Source organism: Eleginops maclovinus, chromosome 23, assembly GCF_036324505.1.
Source record: "Eleginops maclovinus isolate JMC-PN-2008 ecotype Puerto Natales chromosome 23, JC_Emac_rtc_rv5, whole genome shotgun sequence".
In the NCBI taxonomy this organism is placed as follows: domain Eukaryota; kingdom Metazoa; phylum Chordata; class Actinopteri; order Perciformes; family Eleginopidae; genus Eleginops; species Eleginops maclovinus.
In genome coordinates this window covers 1,458,081-1,477,192 of record NC_086371.1, presented here as the reverse complement: position 1 = coordinate 1,477,192, position 19,112 = coordinate 1,458,081, and the positions used below count along the sequence as shown (strand labels likewise).

Here is a 19,112-nt window from a genome sequence, read left to right as displayed (position 1 = left end):
CCCCCCCCCCATCCCCCCCGCCCGCTCTCCCTCCTCTTTGAGGCTCGGCTGTTGTTCCACATTCTTGACTCTGGAGTCTGGATGATCGGGCGAGGATGGTAACTCCGTCTCTCCCTCGCCGTCTCCCAGGGGACCATGAGCAGCTCCAAGGTTTTCTGTGGTCAAACAGTCCCTCTCAGAGGTCTTTATTACTCAGGTCTAACAGCAAAGGAGCATAAATCAGTCCTGTATCGTACACTGCACGGCCAAAAGGACTGTGTTCAGTACAACATGTTCTTTTGAATGTCTCGTTGTTTAGGCTCTGGTGGATCATGGCTGTTATATCCAAGACTATCAAATAGTTCATTCTTCAACCTTTATGATCGTCTAAAACATGTTTCCATGTCGTGTCAACATGTCTGTCTCAGATTTGAACAGATTTCCAACGCTTCAGACACAATCTGATGCAACACGCTGATGTCATCGTGTTTCAGCACCTTTAATCGCACAATGTTGAAGATTAACAGACTTTTCCCCCTTACTGTGTTTTAGATTCCCTTTAAAGAGGACATACGAGCCTTTGCAGACCGTTTACATGCACTAAAACCTATATCCCACACTACAATAGGGCCCCTTTGAAGTCACTACTCCTACAGTAGCGGTACCTCACAGATGCTTCCACTTACCGCCTCGATCTTGTGGCGAAGCAGCAGACGCCTGCTAATGATTTTCAATGAGAGGTGAAAAATCTCTAATGAGGAACATGAGGGGGGGGTCACAGGCTGGAGGCGGCATGGAGGAAACACACTGGATGCACATGTGGAGGGAGAAGGTGAGGAAAACAATCACCCCTTGTATGTGCATCCACCAACATTAGGAGACACACATGAGTCTGCAGCTGCTCTCTAACTTCAGAGGATCTGATCAGCAATTTATTGGAAAGAAGAACAAAAATCACGTCTGAAAAACAAAGTCCTCTGGTTTTCTTCGGACTTCACTTCCTAACTTTATCTGAAGATACTTTTGTTGATCTTATTCTTCTCAAGTGTTTGCTTTGGTTTTTATCTAGGCTTTAAGCTTTTGAGAGGAAGCAAAGATAAGCTCCTTGGAACTCATGGCACCTTAAGTAACTTTGCTCCAGTAAGTAACATTTTGAGGTACTTAACTTGAGTATTCACATTTGATGCTACTGTGTACTTCTACTCCTCCAATGTAGAGGCAGATATTCCACTCCCTTCATTTTACAGCTTTACTTACTTACAAATCAATGAACTCTTGGATCATCAAAGTGAGCTGCACCTTTACTGGCTGCAAAATGAAGATGATGTTGACATTAATAGATCAGTCGTAAAATACAAATACTTGCAGGACTTTTGCGTTCAGTAAAGTCTAGGATCTGAGTACTTCTTACACCACTGGTTATACGGTAACTCGAACTGGATTTAGCATTTTAGGCATCATTGCAACCAGCGTGCAGCAGAATAAACTCTGTGGCATTTTAGCCCTTGCAGACCATTTACATGCACTAAAACCTATCCACTCAACAGCAGAGGAGAATCTTATAATGAGACTTTTTTAAGAGACAAAAATGGTAAATCATTTATTCATCCCAAATGATTTGGTTGAGTTAGAGGTTGAGGAAGAACTCAGATCCTTTACTTGAGTACAAGCAGTACTTCCACAGTTTAGAAACGCTGTGATCCACGTAACGTTTTTACTGCAGTCGCAAAAACTGAAAGTAAAAGTCATTTTTTCTGCAGAAGGACACCCCCAAAACACAACTCTTTAAAGGCTGCACAGTGGCGGCTTTCAGAGACACAGTGCAGAAGAAGTGACCCCTGAGGATCAGAAGAGAGACTCTAACTCCAAAGACAGAACGCGGCACTAGATGATTTTCCCCCCGAGGAGATATGAAAGCATGCAGAGATTTCAGAACTTTTCAGAGTCTTTTATTGATGGGAAGCTGTTGCTCTCAGTAGAAACATGTTAATTATGAGAGAAAACTCTCAGCCTGCGAGGTTTCCCCCTCATTAAAACAATATATCCTCTTTATTGTTTCTTATATATCAGTACACGCGTGTCCTCGTCTGGGGAGAAAATAAAACACAAAAGTGAAATACACAAACCACCACAAAAGATCAACTAAAAACAGCAGTTTTGTAGAAAGCAAGCAGAGGAAGGTTTATTTAGAAACTTTATTTTCCACTTTACAGTTTTTGTCTCCTCACGGTAATGAATCAAATTGACGTCCAATTAAAATGCCCTGAACAGAACCATAACATATATATCATATTGTCAACAACACACATTTACATCGAGGTCTTTCTTTACTGGGTTCAACAAACACGAGTTCACCAACATGTGAGGGTTAGTACAGATTGTGCACCTTTTGTTATCTCTTTTTTTAGTGGTATAGGTAAGAAAAGGTCATTATTTAAAAAACAAATACAAAATCATTTGCAATTAGCACCGTGATTTATCTTATTTTTAATTTAGGGATCAGCACCTTGTCCCGTTAGTAGCGACGAGGAGTCTTCGTACTGCGAGGAGCTTAGATGATGAGGTCTTTGTCCACGTCCTCTGCAAACACAAAGGCAGGAAAAATCATCAGAAAATTCACATTCTGACCAATTTGGAAATATCTGTTTGAATGAAACATCAGGAGATGTTAAAAATGGTTATGAATGCATAAAAAAAGCACAGGAAAAACAAGAAAAAGTGTAAAATATATCTGACAAATGTATTTCAAGTCATTCAGCATTATTAGTGGAATTAATATCCTAAATATTTTATTCAATTTATAAATATTTACTCATTTTAAAGCATCTTTAGTTTGTTAAAGTTGGGATTATTTAAGCCATTATTTGGGTAGGTATATGCATACACAAAGTCATTTCCATTGCATGCAAATTTAGCCTTGGAAAAACTGTGTTATTTTTCTCTATTTTCCATTTTAGAACAAACGATAAACAGCAGTCTAATTGTTGCTTTATTGTGTCTTTAACAGTGAGTTTATTTGAACTGAAATGGTACTAATGGTGTTTACTTCAGGGTACATTTTAGGTGTACTTATATCATCTCCATGCACTCGGTGGATACTCACGGTCCTTGATGCCGAAGCAGGAGGCCCACTCCTCCAGGGCGATGTATTTGTCGCTGTCGGCGTCACACTCCTCGAAGAATCGGGTGGTGCAATGCTCCATGGGGATGAGGGGGGCGCGCAGGGGGGAGAGCTCAGAGTGGGTGAGGTACCTGCAGACAAACAGAGATACAGTAAGGTGAGAAGTCATGTGACCGTGCTGTAGTTCCTTTATAGCCCAACATTAGCCGCCTTTAGCTTAGCGGTGGTGACGTGAAGTCATGTGACCGTGCTGCAGTTCCTTTATAGCCCAACATTAGCCTCCTTTAGCTTAGCGGTAGAGACGTGAAGTCATGTGACCGTGCTGTAGTTCCTCTATAGCCCAACATTAGCCTCCTTTAGCTTAGCGGTGGTGACGTGAAGTCATGTGACCGTGCTGTAGTTCCTTTATAGCCCAACGTTAGCCGCCTTTAGCTTAGCGGTGGTGACGTGAAGTCATGTGACCGTGCTGTAGTTCCTCTATAGCCCAACATTAGCCGCCTTTAGCTTAGCGGTGGTGACGTGAAGTCATGTGACCGTGCTGTAGTTCCTTTATAGCCCAACATTAGCCTCCTTTAGCTTAGCGGTGGAGATGTGAAGTCATGTGACCGCGCTTTTACGTACCCATCAACGGGGTGCTGGTCCAGCTGTCCGAACTGCCAGTGCACGGGGAAGATGTACATGTTGTAGTTCTTCTCGAAGTCGTGAGCCAGCAGGTCCAGAGAGTGTTCGCCGGCCTGCAGCCTCTTCTCGTTCTCGAAGATCTTCTTCACCTGGAACATCGGACACAGGCTACGTTAGCAAAGATATACTTCTTTTAAATCACTCAGAGAGCCCTGATCTGCTTGTTGTTCGGCAGGACCACAGAAGAGAAACTGGACTCACCCTGAGCTTCTGCTTCTCGGTCAGCAGGTTGTTCTCCTCGTCGCGCTCGTACAGAGTCACCAGAACGTTCTTCAGCCAGTCCCTCATACGCAGGGGGAACTCGCTCAGCTCAGAGTCCAGGCAGGCATCGATGTCTGTGGAGACAGACCCACCGTCAGCAGGGAGGAAAACACACGGACTGCACCTTTAGTTCATGGGGATAGTTCACCAGGCCTCAGGGAGTAATGGAGTACACGTTGCAGGATAATCAGGACACAAAAAAGGTTTGAAAACGTGTAATTACAGCACTGTTAGATCTCTAGAGAACTGGGGATTATTAACAGGATTACAATTTTAGTAAAACACAGAAAAAAGATTTTGAAAATAATCTGCAGGACTGAACCACACCTTGATCTCCAGTTGAGCCCTTCAGCCCTGACTCATCTCGGTATGTGTGTGTATGTGTGTGTGTGTGTGTGTGTGTGTGTGTGTGTGTGTGTGTGTGTGTGTGTGTGTGTGTGTGTGTGTGTGTGTGTGTGTGTTCAGTTTGAACAGCGAAAGAAATGCAGCCTGCGTGTCTGTACAGATGGTGCAGCCTGCAGCAGAAAGTGTGAGGAGCCGCCCATCAATCACAGCAAGGCAAAGAGTCGAGACACTGAACACACACACACACACACACACGCACACACACACACACACACACACACACACACACACACGCACACACACACAAAGTTGCAGACACACGAGTAGGAGCTAAATCCACAGGTATCCCTCAGTGATCGGGCGAAGTGAAACTTCATCATTTGTGTTGATGCTTAATGAGGAGACAGAAAATAAATCTGTCCACCCACAGCTGTTTTCTTTTTTCAGTCATGAAGTAACGTCATCTAATCTGAACAAAACAAGAAACTGCAACTCCTTCCTCTGGTACAGTCCTGCACCTTTGGGATTCTAGCCTTTGCAGACCATTTACTTTCACCAAAACCTATATAAGACACTACAGGAAAGGGAGAACCACAAAAGTGTTATGGGGCTTCCTTAAATAGCTCTGAGATTGGGGGGTCGACACTTTATTTACATTTTCTGAAAAGAGAATCCAGCTGCAGTGTTTCACTTTCCCCAGAATCTGCAGTTTGAAAGACTGGGAACAGAGCGTTTGTAGAATGAGTCCAAAAAGCCTCTCCTTTGGTTCAGTCTTATTCCCACCCACCCTTCATTTCATTGATTTCTGTTTGCTTTTTCTTTATTGTTCATTTGTATTGACTGCATGCACATTGTTCTGCTTCATTTGATCAAAGATGCATGTCTCACCAACAATTCATTTCTGTACGTGGTCCAGTATAGGTTTATCTCTGGGAGCTTTCATTTTGAAAAGCATGCTTGCATCTTGAGACTCAAGTATGTTGGAAACAATTATGCATCTTCTACCAACTAACCCAAACTAGTTCATAAGATAGCCCACTGTCATGAGACCCTCAGCATGAATCAGAGAGTCTAACGCCCGCTTAATACATTCTGCACCTTTCACATATCCTCTATAGGAAGGAAGGTTGGGAGGAAGCTCACATTTGCAGGGTCCGATGTAGTCCAGGTGCAGCTTGTGGCCCTTCTTGGTTCCCTCCAGAGCGCACTTGGTGGCGAAGAAGTGGCAAGAGGTGTCGTAGGTGGCGTTGTTGGTGCCGCAAACCTTTAGGAAGGGAAAAACAACGAATGGTTTCTTTTCACTTTATTTGGTTCATTTGTAGCTCAGATTTTATTTCTGCTGTTTTAAACTGTAGTATGAGCTCATGTGTTTCAGTGTTGGGGTGTTTTTATCGGACTCACATGCTCGAACTCTCCCTCGGCAGAGGCGCAGGTGGAGGGATCCTGGCACACACACATGGGGGTGTTGTCATCATCGACCTCACACACTTTGCCCTTCTTGCAGTGGTAATCCAGGCAGGGGTCTGTTAGAAAAAACTGACGTTATTTCTCAGGAAATGGTTTCTGGGACCGACACTTTCCAGACCTGCAGTGCAGTGTTTCTGCCAGGAGAGAACTCAGATGAAATCCTTCATGGAGGAAAGAAATAGGAGTTTAGAAGCGCTGTTTTAGTTTATTGCATGAATTGAAAGCAAACGTGTCCACCTGGTGTGTTTAAGACCAAGATATTTAAAGTAAAGAAGAACGGGAGTAGAATTAAAGACAACTTGAGCACGTCTACCTATAATATATTGATGTTTCAAAATGTATTGTAACGCTGCACCAGTAATCCCATTACATCTCTTTTAATGTAACTGTTAGGGTTACCTGTATCCTGATATATCCTGCTTAAATCCTTCAACCCGCTCAGACAGAACTACATCATTCTGAACATTTTGTACTCTTGGTAAAGTCACACTGTCTTCCTGCAGCTGGGCCTGTGGCTCAGTGACTGGGCCGAGCTGCTACTTGAATCAGACTGAACCCTGTAATTACAGAGGCAGGCGGTCTGTTATTATGGATGTTTGATTTGTCAGTCTGAGGCTTCTTTAAACACTGTAACCAGAGCTGGACGACAGACGAGAGGAACGCAGATTTGATTTGTGTTGAGTCGACACAACACTTTTATACCTGCAGTCACAGAAGAATTTATGGAAGGTTGACTTTCATTTGAGGTTAGGGGACTTTAAATGCACTCAGAAGTGTGTGTTTATGTGGTGATGTGTGATGTCATGTCCTGCAATACGTTTTAAATCTCTGTGACAACTCTTACTTTACTATATGTTTAAAATGGAATGACTTTTGACCAATTTAATCTAAATTTAACTTGTTTTTTACTGAGTTTAAAACTAAACAACAGTTTGTATTATTGTAATAACACTAGCATCAAATACAAAACCAAGCATTTTAAACAGAAAGGTTAAACACTGTAGCTGTGTGATATCAATATAACTATTTGTATACATCCTGGGGACCACCAACAATATAAGGACCCAGTTATTGGTCCCCACAATGTAAACAAAACAAGTTGTGGTTATTGTTGTTACGGCTGGTCTTAGGGTTGGGATAAGGCATTTAGTAAACATGGGTAAATCTCCAGGGAATTGTTAGTCAATGTGTGATAGTGTGTGTGTGTGTGTGTGTGTGTGTGTGTGTGTGTGTGTGTGTGTGTGTGTGTGTGTGTGTGTGTGTGTGTGTGTGTGTGTGTGTGTGTGTGTGTGTGTGTGTGTGTGTGTGTGTGTGTGTGTGTAAGAACTTTTGAGAACTTACTATCAGCAAGAACCTGTTCCTCCTCAAAGATGTCGATGGCCTCATCAAACTCTCCGACCTCAACCTGAACTGGGTTGGCTCCGACCTCGGGCTCCTGGGGAACAAGAGAGGTCAGAGGTCAGCTGTATAAGTCGCATGAAGAAGTGATAAAGTTTCCTCTACATGCACGTCTGCATTTGGCCTTGCAGTTGATTTCCATGCAAACAGGTCTATTTCTGCACGACGTCCACTTTAAAGCAAACCGCTTAAATATGTCTGGTTTTCCTCCGAAAAAAAAGTCACCACTAAAGACGGTTCCTCCCTGAAGGCCAAACAGAGTCTGGGAGCAGCGGGACCATAATATCCAGCAATAACAAGCAGCTGGGTCCACATGTGGTGAAGACATGAAGAACGTAATGGCTTCCTGACCGGCTAAAATTAACAGCTGTGGGATCTCGGGTCCCGCTGGACCTCTGGAGCAGGAAACGTTCACATGGACGCTCAGTCCAGCGGTTTTATATTTGGGTAGTTTGGTTTAGTTTACTCTTTATTTTCTCCTAATAAGGGAAAAACTGTGGAGAGAGCTGGAAGGGTTTCATGTTTTCTTACCTATCTTTGCTGGAAAGATTTTCCAAAAGCATCAGAGGTAACAAATGGATTTACGTGGGATTTTTAGGAAATATCCAGACCTAGGATTTCCGCCTGACGTCATGGACTTCATAGTCAGCTGCAAAAAGAATCGTCTTAAACTGTCGAGCATGTTTTAATCTGGAAGTAAGGACCACAGTAGGATTACCTAGAAAAGTCAGAGAGGTTACCGTGAAGGTTACCATGATAACAACCTGTACCTGAATCTAATTGAATTTGATAGAAGAACAAGATCTCGTAGTGACTGTTCTTAAAACCTGTTTGCATTTCCTCCCTTGGGATGATGGGTAACTGATTCCTACTGACCTCGTTCTGCAGAATAAGTCTGATTTAAGTGCAATAATCACAATCGATTATATATTTGCACATAAACCATTTAATTCCCTTTACTTGCATTTAGTTCTGAATGATTCTACTTTGTTTCTGTTGCGTCAAAGTCTGAGTTCATCTGTTTACTTAGATCATTTACCGTCACGTAAACAAAACCACTGATGCTTCTTTGGCTGCAGTGTTGGAAACGACAAAGCTCCATCACAGATCAGATCATCTCCGAGCAGCTGCTTGGCTCGGGAACACATCACTGATGCCAAATCAAAATCCAATGAGAGCTAAGGTATGAGGGTTTCCCAAAACAATCAGTGTACCGACAGCATAAACAGGAAAGAGCTTGGCACGTTTGAAAGGTACATCTTTGTTCATAATTGGGTCATTTTATCAATGACCATAACATAGTGCACATCAAGGTAAATGCTGAGCACCATCCAAAAGGGCAGGACACTTGAGCAGGTTTTTTTGAAAACCTGTCAGGACTGGTGAAAGGTTTCATGTGCAAGCAAAATGGCTCTATAGCGCCCCCTACAAATGTGCTTAAAAACAGCCCCTGTGTGCTTTCATCTACTAATCTGGAATTTGGGTTATTTGAACGTGTGCAGCATGGCGGGATGCACACAAAGCCTCTTGGAGGATTCAGATTCTTGACTGATTCACGTATTGATTAACGCCTCCTTTGTTTTGCATATCAGATTTTAAGGATTCCAAATAAACATGAATCTTCAACAGGATGAACATCTGGGCTGACCTCAACAACTGGCTCCTCGACAATGATGTCCTCCTCAGCAATGATGTCCTCCTCAGCAATGATGTCCTCCTCAATGGTTTCCTCAGTCTGGAAAACAGACATAAACACACACAGATTAATGCGTTATAACTCGTGCACATGAACACACACATGTTGGTACTCATGGAAGTCAGAAGCAGATGATGATGTCACCCTCAAATGCACAAACACACAGGAGAGCAATTGGACTTTCACACTACAATAAGAACACACCCACACACCAGCAGATATGCAAAGGAACTGAGGTTGGAAAGGGATACACACACACACACACACGCACGCACGCACGCATGCGCACACACGCACACACACACACACACACACACACACACACACACACACACACACACACACACACACACACAGACGGGGAATGGATAATGACACAGGAAAGAAAAAGGTGGAAACACAAACACAACTCAGGAAAACACACAAAGAAAGGAACATGCTCATAAAGACAAAGGCAGACCACACACACACACACACACACACACACACACACACACACAGTATAACTTACAGGAGCAGCCATGGCGTGGCCAGCCAGGCACAGGAGGAAGACGATCCACACCCTCATCTTCAAAGTCTGTGGAGACAAACAGACGGACGGGTAAACACAGGTTCCTTTTATTACTTTTTTAGTCACGTTCTCACAAACAGACCCATTATTAAGTAAAGCCACATAAACTGTGTGTATGGTTTTATGATCGCTCTCTAGAACATTCCTTCCTGCACCGAGCAAACGTCCTTTAACGAATAGGCTTTAATCGTCTGCATAGAGGGATTTCTGAACTTCAAAATCATGGCTCAACATCACTTTGGTGTGGTACCTTTCACCCAATCAGCATCAACGATATTATTCCCTAAAGAAATAGAGTGGTGCTCTCTTTGAAGGCCAGCACAGAAGTTAGGTACACAAGGGTTCCCTCTGCAAGTCCAATGGGATTTGTCCATTGGATTATGGATTTTTGCAGAAAGTCAGATCTAAAAACATAGTAGTTTTAAGGTCTTCCACTCACAGTGCTCAAGGGTCAGCAAATGCTTAGAAATCAACCATTAAATAGACAATATTCAACTGTTTCTGGCAACAATGATAAAGATGTCACCATTTTACCAACAATAATTACAAAATGCCAAATCGTTTCAGACAAAGGTTAGTATGAACACAGAGTACAATCTACGTTTCTCCGTAAACCTGTAACCATCTGTATCAGGATTTAATCGGAACAAAGATTGACAAACAGTATAAACAACATCGGAGCTCATGGGTTCCTAAACTGTTTGCACAAACAACCAAAGCATCTGAACACAACTCTCTCCGTTACACACTCATGGAAGCTCTCCAGTTTCCCAAACAAAACCCTCAGTGTGCGCTTTGTTTACTGGCAGCTCGTGTTGAAATCGCCTTTGGCTGTTTTTGTGGGTTCGTTGAAAAGTCTGACAGTGACGGGGATTTTATCTCTCTCTGAATTAGGCTTCAGGAACACGACTGCAACAGGGTGGGTCGACAATTTGGATAGAAAACAGGAATTTCTGTTCTTTTACACGGCAACATGACCTGAGGCTCCACACATATTTACATTTGTAAATTTGACGCATGAATAAAAGTCTTCTGCTACAAGCTGGTTATATTACATTTCTATTTGGTTGAATATGTTTAATATACTTGTCCTCCATCTTGCTTTACTTTTATATTGGAGAACAAAGAACACATATGAATGAAATGAGTCAGTACATACAAATTAAATAGAGCGAAAGCTATTTGCATGCACTTTTACAAGGCCAGCAACAGTAACTCTACCTAGTAAATATCCAAAGTCCAACAAACCTGGTTATTATATTCTTGCAACCAGGCTACAAACAACCTGTGTTTTTCATGCTGTAGAATCCTATTTAGTGTAGTGAGTCCCTATTCTAGTTTTGCTAGTTCTCCATTCCCTGAAGTGTTATATACTGTAGATGTTAGTGCATGTAAATGGTCTGCAAAGGCAAAAATCCCAAAGTGTTATTGTAAAATGTCAAAGACCCTTTTAATATAAAAGTCCTTTGAGAGTCCCCTATCTTTTCCTCCTCTCAGCTCCATCTGATGTCTGAGCATCCACTGTTGGAAACTCTTCCTCCATCCTGCTTCTCATCCTTTATCGTGTCTCGTCTGAAGGAATAAATAAGGGCTCTTTGTTCAGTAATGGAGCATCACATTGTTTGGTCTTCCTGCCTCTCTTTCTCCATTAAGCTATCTCCCTCTCAACCTCTATTCAATTGTACTGTTTCTCCCAGACATCCAGAAGCGATCTATGATATGAAAGGATCGTAGGGTATGAGTTAAAATGCTGAGATCAAAGTCCTCACTGTGGTTTCATTCAACCCGCTTCTTTTGTGTTTTTGCCTCGTTTGCCATGATTTAAAAAAGAGCTGGCTCACAAAAGCAGACTCTATCTCGTTGCAAAGTAAATTCCTCATGCAACGCAATAACACTGAAGTGGGCAGATAAAGTGTGCACACTGCAGGAGATCAGCTGGGATAATAAGATTTACAAAACAAGGCTGAGAATAGTTTGAATTCCTGCACCTTGGATCCGAAGGCAGCAATACAGAAAATCAATACTATAGCAGTCCAATTTCTCCTAGAGCGATTGTACGGTGGACCAACGGCCCAAAATACTTCCATTAGGAGAAAGTAATTTAACAACAATGCAGATAAAAATCACACAAGGGCTAAAAAACATGCAGATGAAGAAAGCACTTCACCAACATCAGGAGTCCTGTGATCACATCGTTAGAATAAGACCAGAACACATTTCAGGAGAACAACAACAGAGACAGAGACAGAGACAGAGACAGAGACAGAGACAGAGACAGAGACAGAGACAGAGACAGCTTCATGATCCTGAAGGTCACCCAGCGCTCAGGTCACAGCTGTGTGCGTCTCTCTTCAGTGTCCCCTGGTCTCCAGCTGTGTGCGTCTCTCTTTAGTGTCCCCTGGTCTCCAGCTGTGTGCGTCTCTCTTTAGTGTCCCCTGGTCTCCAGCTGTGTGCGTCTCTCTTTAGTGTCCCCTGGTCTCCAGCTGTGTGCGTCTCTCTTTAGTGTCCCCTGGTCTCCAGCTGTGTGCGTCTCTCTTTAGTGTCCCCTCGTCTCCAGCTGTGTGCGTCTCTCTTTAGTGTCCTCTGGTCTCCAGCTGTGTGCGTCTCTCTTTAGTGTCCCCTGGTCTCCAGCTGTGTGCGTCTCTCTTTAGTGTCCCCTGGTCTCCAGCTGTGTGCGTCTCTCTTTAGTGTCCCCTGGTCTCCGTTGTGTTTCTTCTTGCAGCGTTTGGTTTCTGCAGCTTTCAGTAAACGCTGCTCATGTTTCCTCAGGTTGGTGAAGACGGTTCGTAGTGCCGTACGTTTCTCCTGATGGAAATGTTTTGTGCCATTGTAGCACCTGTTGGTTATCTTTCATTAGACTTTGGAAAAAATTGTTCTTTTTGCTTCAACATGTGCAGAAACTCAGACAGAATGCCACAGCTCTTAAGACATTGCCTTGAGGAAAACTAAACATGACATTTGGGGGGGGGGGTTAGAGTAACCTATTCGCTTGGCTGGTTGCCGGGCATCCCAAAAAATTAGGAGGGCCTCTTGAAGTGTCTGAATGGGGCAACATGTTTGGACAGAGTCAGTGAAAAGGCTAAGGTTTGCATACAGTCGCTGTGGAAATATTTTTCCATCATTTGGACAACAAAGAAATATTGCCTCTAGGTGCATTTCTCTTATGTCGTCACCTCCAAACAGTCAAAGAGCATGTTCGGATGGGTTATCTAGATATATAACATCTAGCATTCTTTCTAGATAGCAAGTTTGTGCAAGTTTGATCATCACAAGTCATCTTTGAGGCGGAAATTGTTTGATAAAATCACAGTTATTTGTCAGGATCAATTAGAAAACCCATGATATTAAGATTCTTGGAAATGTTAGGCTTTTATTTTCAAGGCTAAATGATCTGTTGTTATAAGTCCTACTTTTTCTTTAACTTCTGGGGTTTTCTTGGACTTTTTCCCAGTTATATATCACATCAATCTGCACGGATGTTTTGATGTGTAGCTGTGGGTGTTGGTGCCTTAGATGGTGGAAGAAAACAAGATTATGGAGAGAAAGGTGGGTTTACCAGAACAAGAGTGGCTTTTAAATGCTTTTTCTGAAGTCTAATTAAGCAAGATTATTAAGTACAAACCCTTCAGTCTTTAAGGCAGATTCAAGGTAAGACAACGGGGACCACTGTTTCGTGATTTTGCAGGGACTAGAAGTCATGGGTAAAGGCTTGGACGTGGAAAAATACAGAAACCCTGGCAGAGGACGGAGATTGTGACGTCTTCGAATAACCTGCACACAAGGAAACATCTCTGTACTAAATTTAAAAAAGTGTTCTGCTGACGGGAAGTTTCGTTAAAGGGACACAAAATAAAAAATAGCGTGTCTGAGTGGAAGCAGATCGCAAAGAGGGGAAGTCATCTGCAAAAAAAAACAGGGACTTGATGTTCAGGAAGGAGGAAGCCGGACCGACTGATGTAACAGCAAAACAAATTATTTTATTTGGAAAGCTGCTCTCATAATCAAACAAGGCCGAGGCTAAAAGGGAAACTTCAGGCTCATAAAGGGGCCCTTTTCCCCCTCAAATACATTTAATTTGGTAGGTTATTTAGGTAAGCAAGTGTGAACTCGCTATGCAGGAAAACAACCTGCTCACACAGATATCTCCCTCACTTTCTCAAGCTCGTTTCCTTGCTTCTCATGCTCTTTAAAGGCAGCAGATTTAGAGGAATTCTTTCTTCCTCGCCTAGGTGACATAACAGGCGGGTATGAGGCCTGGACAAACAACCTGTAGCAGTCCGTCTGCCAGCAAACAGTGCAGACAAACAACACTGGCATGCTAAAGGGCTGTGGAGGGGCAAATATATTAAGGAAAGACTGAGTGATATCCTCTTCCTGCATTGTGCTCTGTAGCTTATGAAATACCACAGACTCCTCTGCTTTTTCTATCCCAAAGAGGGACTGAAACTTGCTAAAAATGTGAAGTTCTTATCAGAAAACCTTATTGTTTCAGAATACTTTACTATGTTTGAGTTGTTTTTCCAAGAACCTGAGCCAACAGGGGTTTTTATACGTCTTTCTGTCAAAGCATGTCAGCTTCTATTAGGTTACGTCTTTTAAAGCTGACGGTGGTTCGTCAAAACAGCTACTTGGAAGGAACTTCCAGACCATTGGTTGGTTGAGTGATATTTTTGGCACCAAACAGGAATGAAACAGGTGGTAGAAACAACGCAGTTTCTAAACCCTAATAAAGGGGTCCGAAATGTAAACCAGTAAAAAGTGATTGCCCGTTTTAGCGGTTAAAGTACTTCTGAGGGGTTAGGGTTATCTTAACAGCCTGCAGCAACTGTTGTGTAGCTTCAACATCCTTCAACTCAAGCTACCAACGTACAACAGCCCGGACACAGTATTTGCATGATATATAACAGAAAGCTAGGTTGCTGTTTTTCATGAGCACTTCTACACATTTCCATCTACACAAGCAATCAATGTTCAGAACCTGGGATGACTGAAAAACTCTTTGGCTAGCTTCAGGAGAAGATCTGGGTTTGGATTAAACGAGTAGGTTTGTTACGTAATTTACATATTTGGCGTTAAAGGTAAATAACTCAACGTACAACTGGGGGAAAGTCCTGTGTTTGTTTAGCATGTCCATTCAGACCGATTTCCTAACATTGGTTGCTCTTTATACTAGTTCCTGAGAGGCACGCCTGCATGTCCTGGCTTCTCAGTTAATCACACATAATAGTGCATTTACTTTTCATAGGCATACGGATGAACAATGAAAGAGACAAGCCTGCCTCAACCGGCAACCAGACACCTGCCGTATTCAGTTTCTCCCTGGAGACTTCAGAGGGAAACCCCTTTAGGTTTCCTGGACAAAGAGCAGTTTCAGAGACCACCAGCCATCGCTATCATCAAGGAAACTGAGCATAAAGAGCACAAGCAAGAAGAGGAGAGTTGCGGAGCGTTAATGGGGGAAAAAAGTCAGGATATATGTAACCTGAGTTGACTCCCTTCCCCCCTCATGTCTTTCTTTCAAAGAATCTCACTTTAGGGCGGAAAACATTTCCCATTTACACAGGATTTGTCTTTTCTATCCTTCCTCTGAGTTCTCTAGTGTGGATTAAGGCCATACATATGATTTAGTCTCTTTGAAAGAAAAGCCAGCTACATCTGAACAGTTGGTTTGGATTGTTTTGGTTTTGTTTGGAGAAAAATACTGACCAGTTGGTGGAAGCGGATCCAAACAGCAGGGCAGAAAATCACAGTATTTCTCACTTATTGAAACAGCATTGGTGGAGGTCGATGCTCTCCATGTACCTTTATAGTTTAAACATGTCTTAACATTGTTGTAATCACTGCTAATAGCATCTAAAACAACCTTTTTGCACCTTGATGCTCATGAGATCAGACATCCCCTGTCTCTATGCAATGATTCAATGATTCAACGAGAATCTTTCTGCTCTCAAATCTGCGGTTTGCCTTTATTTTGTCATCTCCAGCGACCTGTCTCTGTGTTTTCGGTGTATGTACACAGTGAGAGGCCAGAAGGCATCATCTTTATGTAGTCAGTGTGGCAGCCAGCCAGCAAGTCAGTGTGTAAAGAAGTTAAATAGCAGTGGTTTCAGAGAACCATTAACCAGAACTGTGTTATATAAATGCACATTGCTTCCTAATAACATGGCTCAAGACTTTTTTCACTTAAGCTGTGAGTTCACTTCCATTTTCCACACAGGAAGCGATGGGTTTAAAGGTCTGGTTTGAATAAATAGAAGAACTGTGAAGCGGTGATGTAACGTCTAAGACAAACAACGGTGTTCCTGAAGAAAAATACTTGAAGCCGCTGAGAGTTTTCCCTCTGAACTGGACTGAGTCACCTTTAGCTTCACTCTCATTTTCCCGTTGGTCAGTCTTTCCACCCTGGCTCACAACTTCATTATCCTCCGGTCTCTTGTACAGTCTTTCACATTCTTTATCTTGTTCCCTTCCTCTTGACACTCCAGACTCTTCTTCTCCACATCAAGTTTGGACAGCAGCGCAATCCTAACTTCCTGTCGGGGGATTAGAGCTTTTTCTTGAGATTGCCAAGCTGGCTCGGTATTTCCCAGCATCCTCAGCTCCCCCTCCCCTTCCTCCCTCCCCCTCCCCCTCCTCCTCCTCCTCCTCCTCCTCCTCTCCCACGTCCCTCCCTCCCTCGCTTTTTTGGTCCAGACCTGCCACCTCAACAATTAAGACGCCTTTTTCTCCACCTCAATCAAACTGAAGCAGACACTTTGTCCTGCAGTCTTCCTCGAAAGGCGAAACGAAAACAACAATCTAATCTAAAATCAAAAGACGCCGATAGCACTTGTCTTCAAACAATTCAGTGTGAAGGCTGGAAAACGACAGGTCTGATGAGCTGTGGAGGAGGCAGGAGTCTGTATCGCCTCAGGTTGGACTCGAGAAACTTGCACAAACAAAGATCCTGCATCTAGAGTACTTCCATTTATGTAACTTAAGCATGCACAGTGTCTTGGACATCAATAGTTTATGCAATAGAAGCATCATATGGTGAACTTAATAAAGCGTTGGAACAAGAAGACATGGGATTTTCGGCTTTCGTGCAATAACAACTCAGGAAAAGATGGAAATACTGACGGATCCTTGACTTTAAAGTCCTTCTCAGGAAGCTTTAACTGGGATTAGTTTCCAAGCTAGGAGTCATTTCACAAAGTCGTACCTCCATGTGATAAAACTCTTGTAGTGGAGCTCAGAGACACTTCTCACTTCAGCAGATTAATGTACAAACAAAAGACTTCTTGTGGCATGATTCTTCACAAAGAAGCTCAAGAATCTATTGGATAAGAGCTTAAAACTTAGCATTTTGTTGTTGAATCTATCATTAACTGGGTTTTTGGGAGGAGGAACGTCCAAAAGCAGGTTAGGAGAGTCGGGTTTTTTTTCACCATTGACACACCCTACCCTTAATTCTCTTCTGAATTCAGGTTAAACACCAGATAATTGAACCTGGCTGCAGATATTTGCTCCAATTCAGCCACAATTTGAGCTTTTTTGAGGTTCAAAACTGATGTTGGATGATCAGGTCTGGGAGGAGCCAGTTAAATTCTTCCACACAAAACTAGGAAACCCATTTCTGTATGGATCTGCCTTTGTGTCTGTGTTGTCATGTTGAAACAGGAAAGGGCCAAACACACTTTCTTGACACATCATCTGCTGTCAGATTAACATTTTCGTTCCAACTACAGGAGCCCTTGCACAGAAAACAGACCCCAAAGCTGGAATCTTTTGCCTCTTTCTTGCAAAGCAAATCCCTTTCCCCGCAGGCGAGCTTAAAGGTGACGTCCCGACACTTGAAGGCATCTGAACTAACTAACAGAGCACTCCAAACAGCTGGTAACCGATCCCCATGGAAACACACATTCCTTTACACGGGAGTAATCAGAGAGACGGGGGGGAGTCACAGGGTGGGAGATATTTGCTCTTTGTTGGATTCCCATGCACACCCAATCTATTCTCCTGTCATATTTCTGTCTTTCTTAACTATTTGCTTTAAGTTACTTCCACAGGGGTGAACCGTGCAGAAAGCATTACAGAACACAAAGAAACAGCAGCAGTTTCTTTGTTGTTTGACAGCCGATAATCAACTCAAAACAAGATGAATAAAGCAGCAAATGAATCTGCATCTCCCTCCTCCCCACAAAAGCATTTAACCACAACCTCCCCCTCCTCCTCCCCCTCCTTCCATTGCCGATGTGGCACACAATACCTCCACAGAGAATGAGTATGCTCAACATGTTTACCTGCAGGGACAGATTTCCCTCATAGCTGTTTTGGCCGTAATGACAGAGGGAGATATCTCGCTGAGGCCACACAGCTGCTCGTTAAACCAGAGGTCAGTCATTTTAGAATAAGTTTGGAAAAACCAGGTGGAAAATTGGGAAATTACCACCGATGTTGGATAATCTGTCACATTGAGCGTTGGGTTTGTAGCAAGAAAAGATTGGGTTTGCTTTGGTCAGACTTGCAGAAGAAGAATACTTTACTTATTGCAACACATGACAGACATGGGATTGTTTACTTGGACGCATCTGACAAAGAAATGTCATTTAACGGCAACAAACACCTACAATTAAAAATAAAAATGTTGTTCTCCAGAAGAATGATCCCCAATAACGTACATCTAAATTAGGGTTAGGGTTAATCCTGCAGACTAAAGAATGACAGATTAAGTTTAGTGCAGGTCAATCACACATCTCTAAAGTGTTTCCACACTGTGTCACAGGATGGAAACCCAAACAGGGTCCGGAGACGTGGTGCAGAGTGAGCGCTCTTACCGTTAGCTTTGCAGAGCAGGGTCAACAGAAGAAGTCAGCGGTGTTCAGAGCGCAGGACGATCTAACAGCCTCAACTGGTCCCTCAGAAGACATTTCCAGTGGGACGTCCCAGTTTCGGACACAGCCCCCCCCCTCCCTCTCCCATTACTCCCACCCTCTCTCTCTTCATACCCTGGTGGGAGTGGTCTAATGTCTCAGAGAACAGACGAGAACCTTCAGTTTGAAAGTTTTCCAATAAGTTTCTTTACTGACTGTATACAAAGTTAAGATAAGTAAGTTAAAGGCTATTTTGAAATAGATCAGATTCAACTTTATGGTAATTGGTGTCAGTATTTTATTATATATATTATAACAGTTCACACTTTTGAAAGTACAGAATAATGCAAACGCATAGACCCACCTTTTTAAGTCAGCATTTCATTGATATGTATTTATTTTAACTGGATTATTTGTTGTTTAATTGATTATTGCTATTGTTTATTAGGTCCTCTGTCTTTGTCAATCACCAAGTTATTTTTACTTGGTATTCATTACAACAACTTCCACTCGTTCCAAATGACACAAGATTAAGGAATGTTTTTGGTGGCTAAATCCCGGATAAATCCACACCGATTTGGGGCAAACAAACATACCCTGCAGGAGAGAGCGGTGCATGGGTCTAATTTAAGGAGACAGTCTTTCATGTTCACCTCTCTGACCCTGAGACCCTCTGTTATAGTCCTACCATTACAGGTCAGAGGTCAGAGGTCAAGCAGAGACCGGACAGCAGTCGTGGAG

General features: G+C 42.8%; 1 protein-coding gene across 2 annotated transcripts; it reads right to left on the bottom strand.

Annotated features, from left to right (window-relative positions):
* Positions 1-1,912: 1,912 nt before the first annotated feature.
* On the bottom strand, positions 1,913-18,472 carry sparc (secreted protein, acidic, cysteine-rich (osteonectin)). Of its 2 annotated transcripts, XM_063876726.1 has the most exons (11): positions 18,336-18,472; positions 9,460-9,525; positions 8,901-8,987; positions 7,196-7,289; positions 5,789-5,910; positions 5,531-5,651; positions 3,983-4,116; positions 3,722-3,870; positions 3,083-3,231; positions 2,486-2,559; positions 1,913-2,066 (listed from the first exon to the last, which is right to left on the bottom strand). In XM_063876726.1, exons 2-10 carry the CDS (start codon positions 9,514-9,516, stop codon positions 2,531-2,533), a joined length of 942 nt encoding a protein of 313 aa, XP_063732796.1. In that variant the 5' UTR covers positions 9,517-9,525; positions 18,336-18,472; the 3' UTR covers positions 1,913-2,066; positions 2,486-2,530. The 2 variants fall into 2 exon arrangements, with proteins under 2 accessions (XP_063732796.1, XP_063732795.1); XM_063876725.1 differs by lacking the exon at positions 1,913-2,066 and having other exon boundaries at positions 2,161-2,559.
* Positions 18,473-19,112: the final 640 nt, after the last annotated feature.

Excerpts from the sequence above, each read along its gene's own strand:
- sparc (XM_063876726.1), bottom strand. The coding sequence starts at position 9,516 with ATGAGGGTGTGGATCGTCTTCCTCCTGTGCCTGGCTGGCCACGCCATG. Across the intron at positions 8,988-9,459 it reads GCCACGCCATGGCTGCTCCT|ACTGAGGAAACCATTGAGGA; the intron begins GTAAGTTATACT and ends TCTGTTTTCCAG. Across the intron at positions 3,232-3,721 it reads GACCAGCACCCCGTTGATGG|GTACCTCACCCACTCTGAGC; the intron begins GTACGTAAAAGC and ends GTTTGTCTGCAG.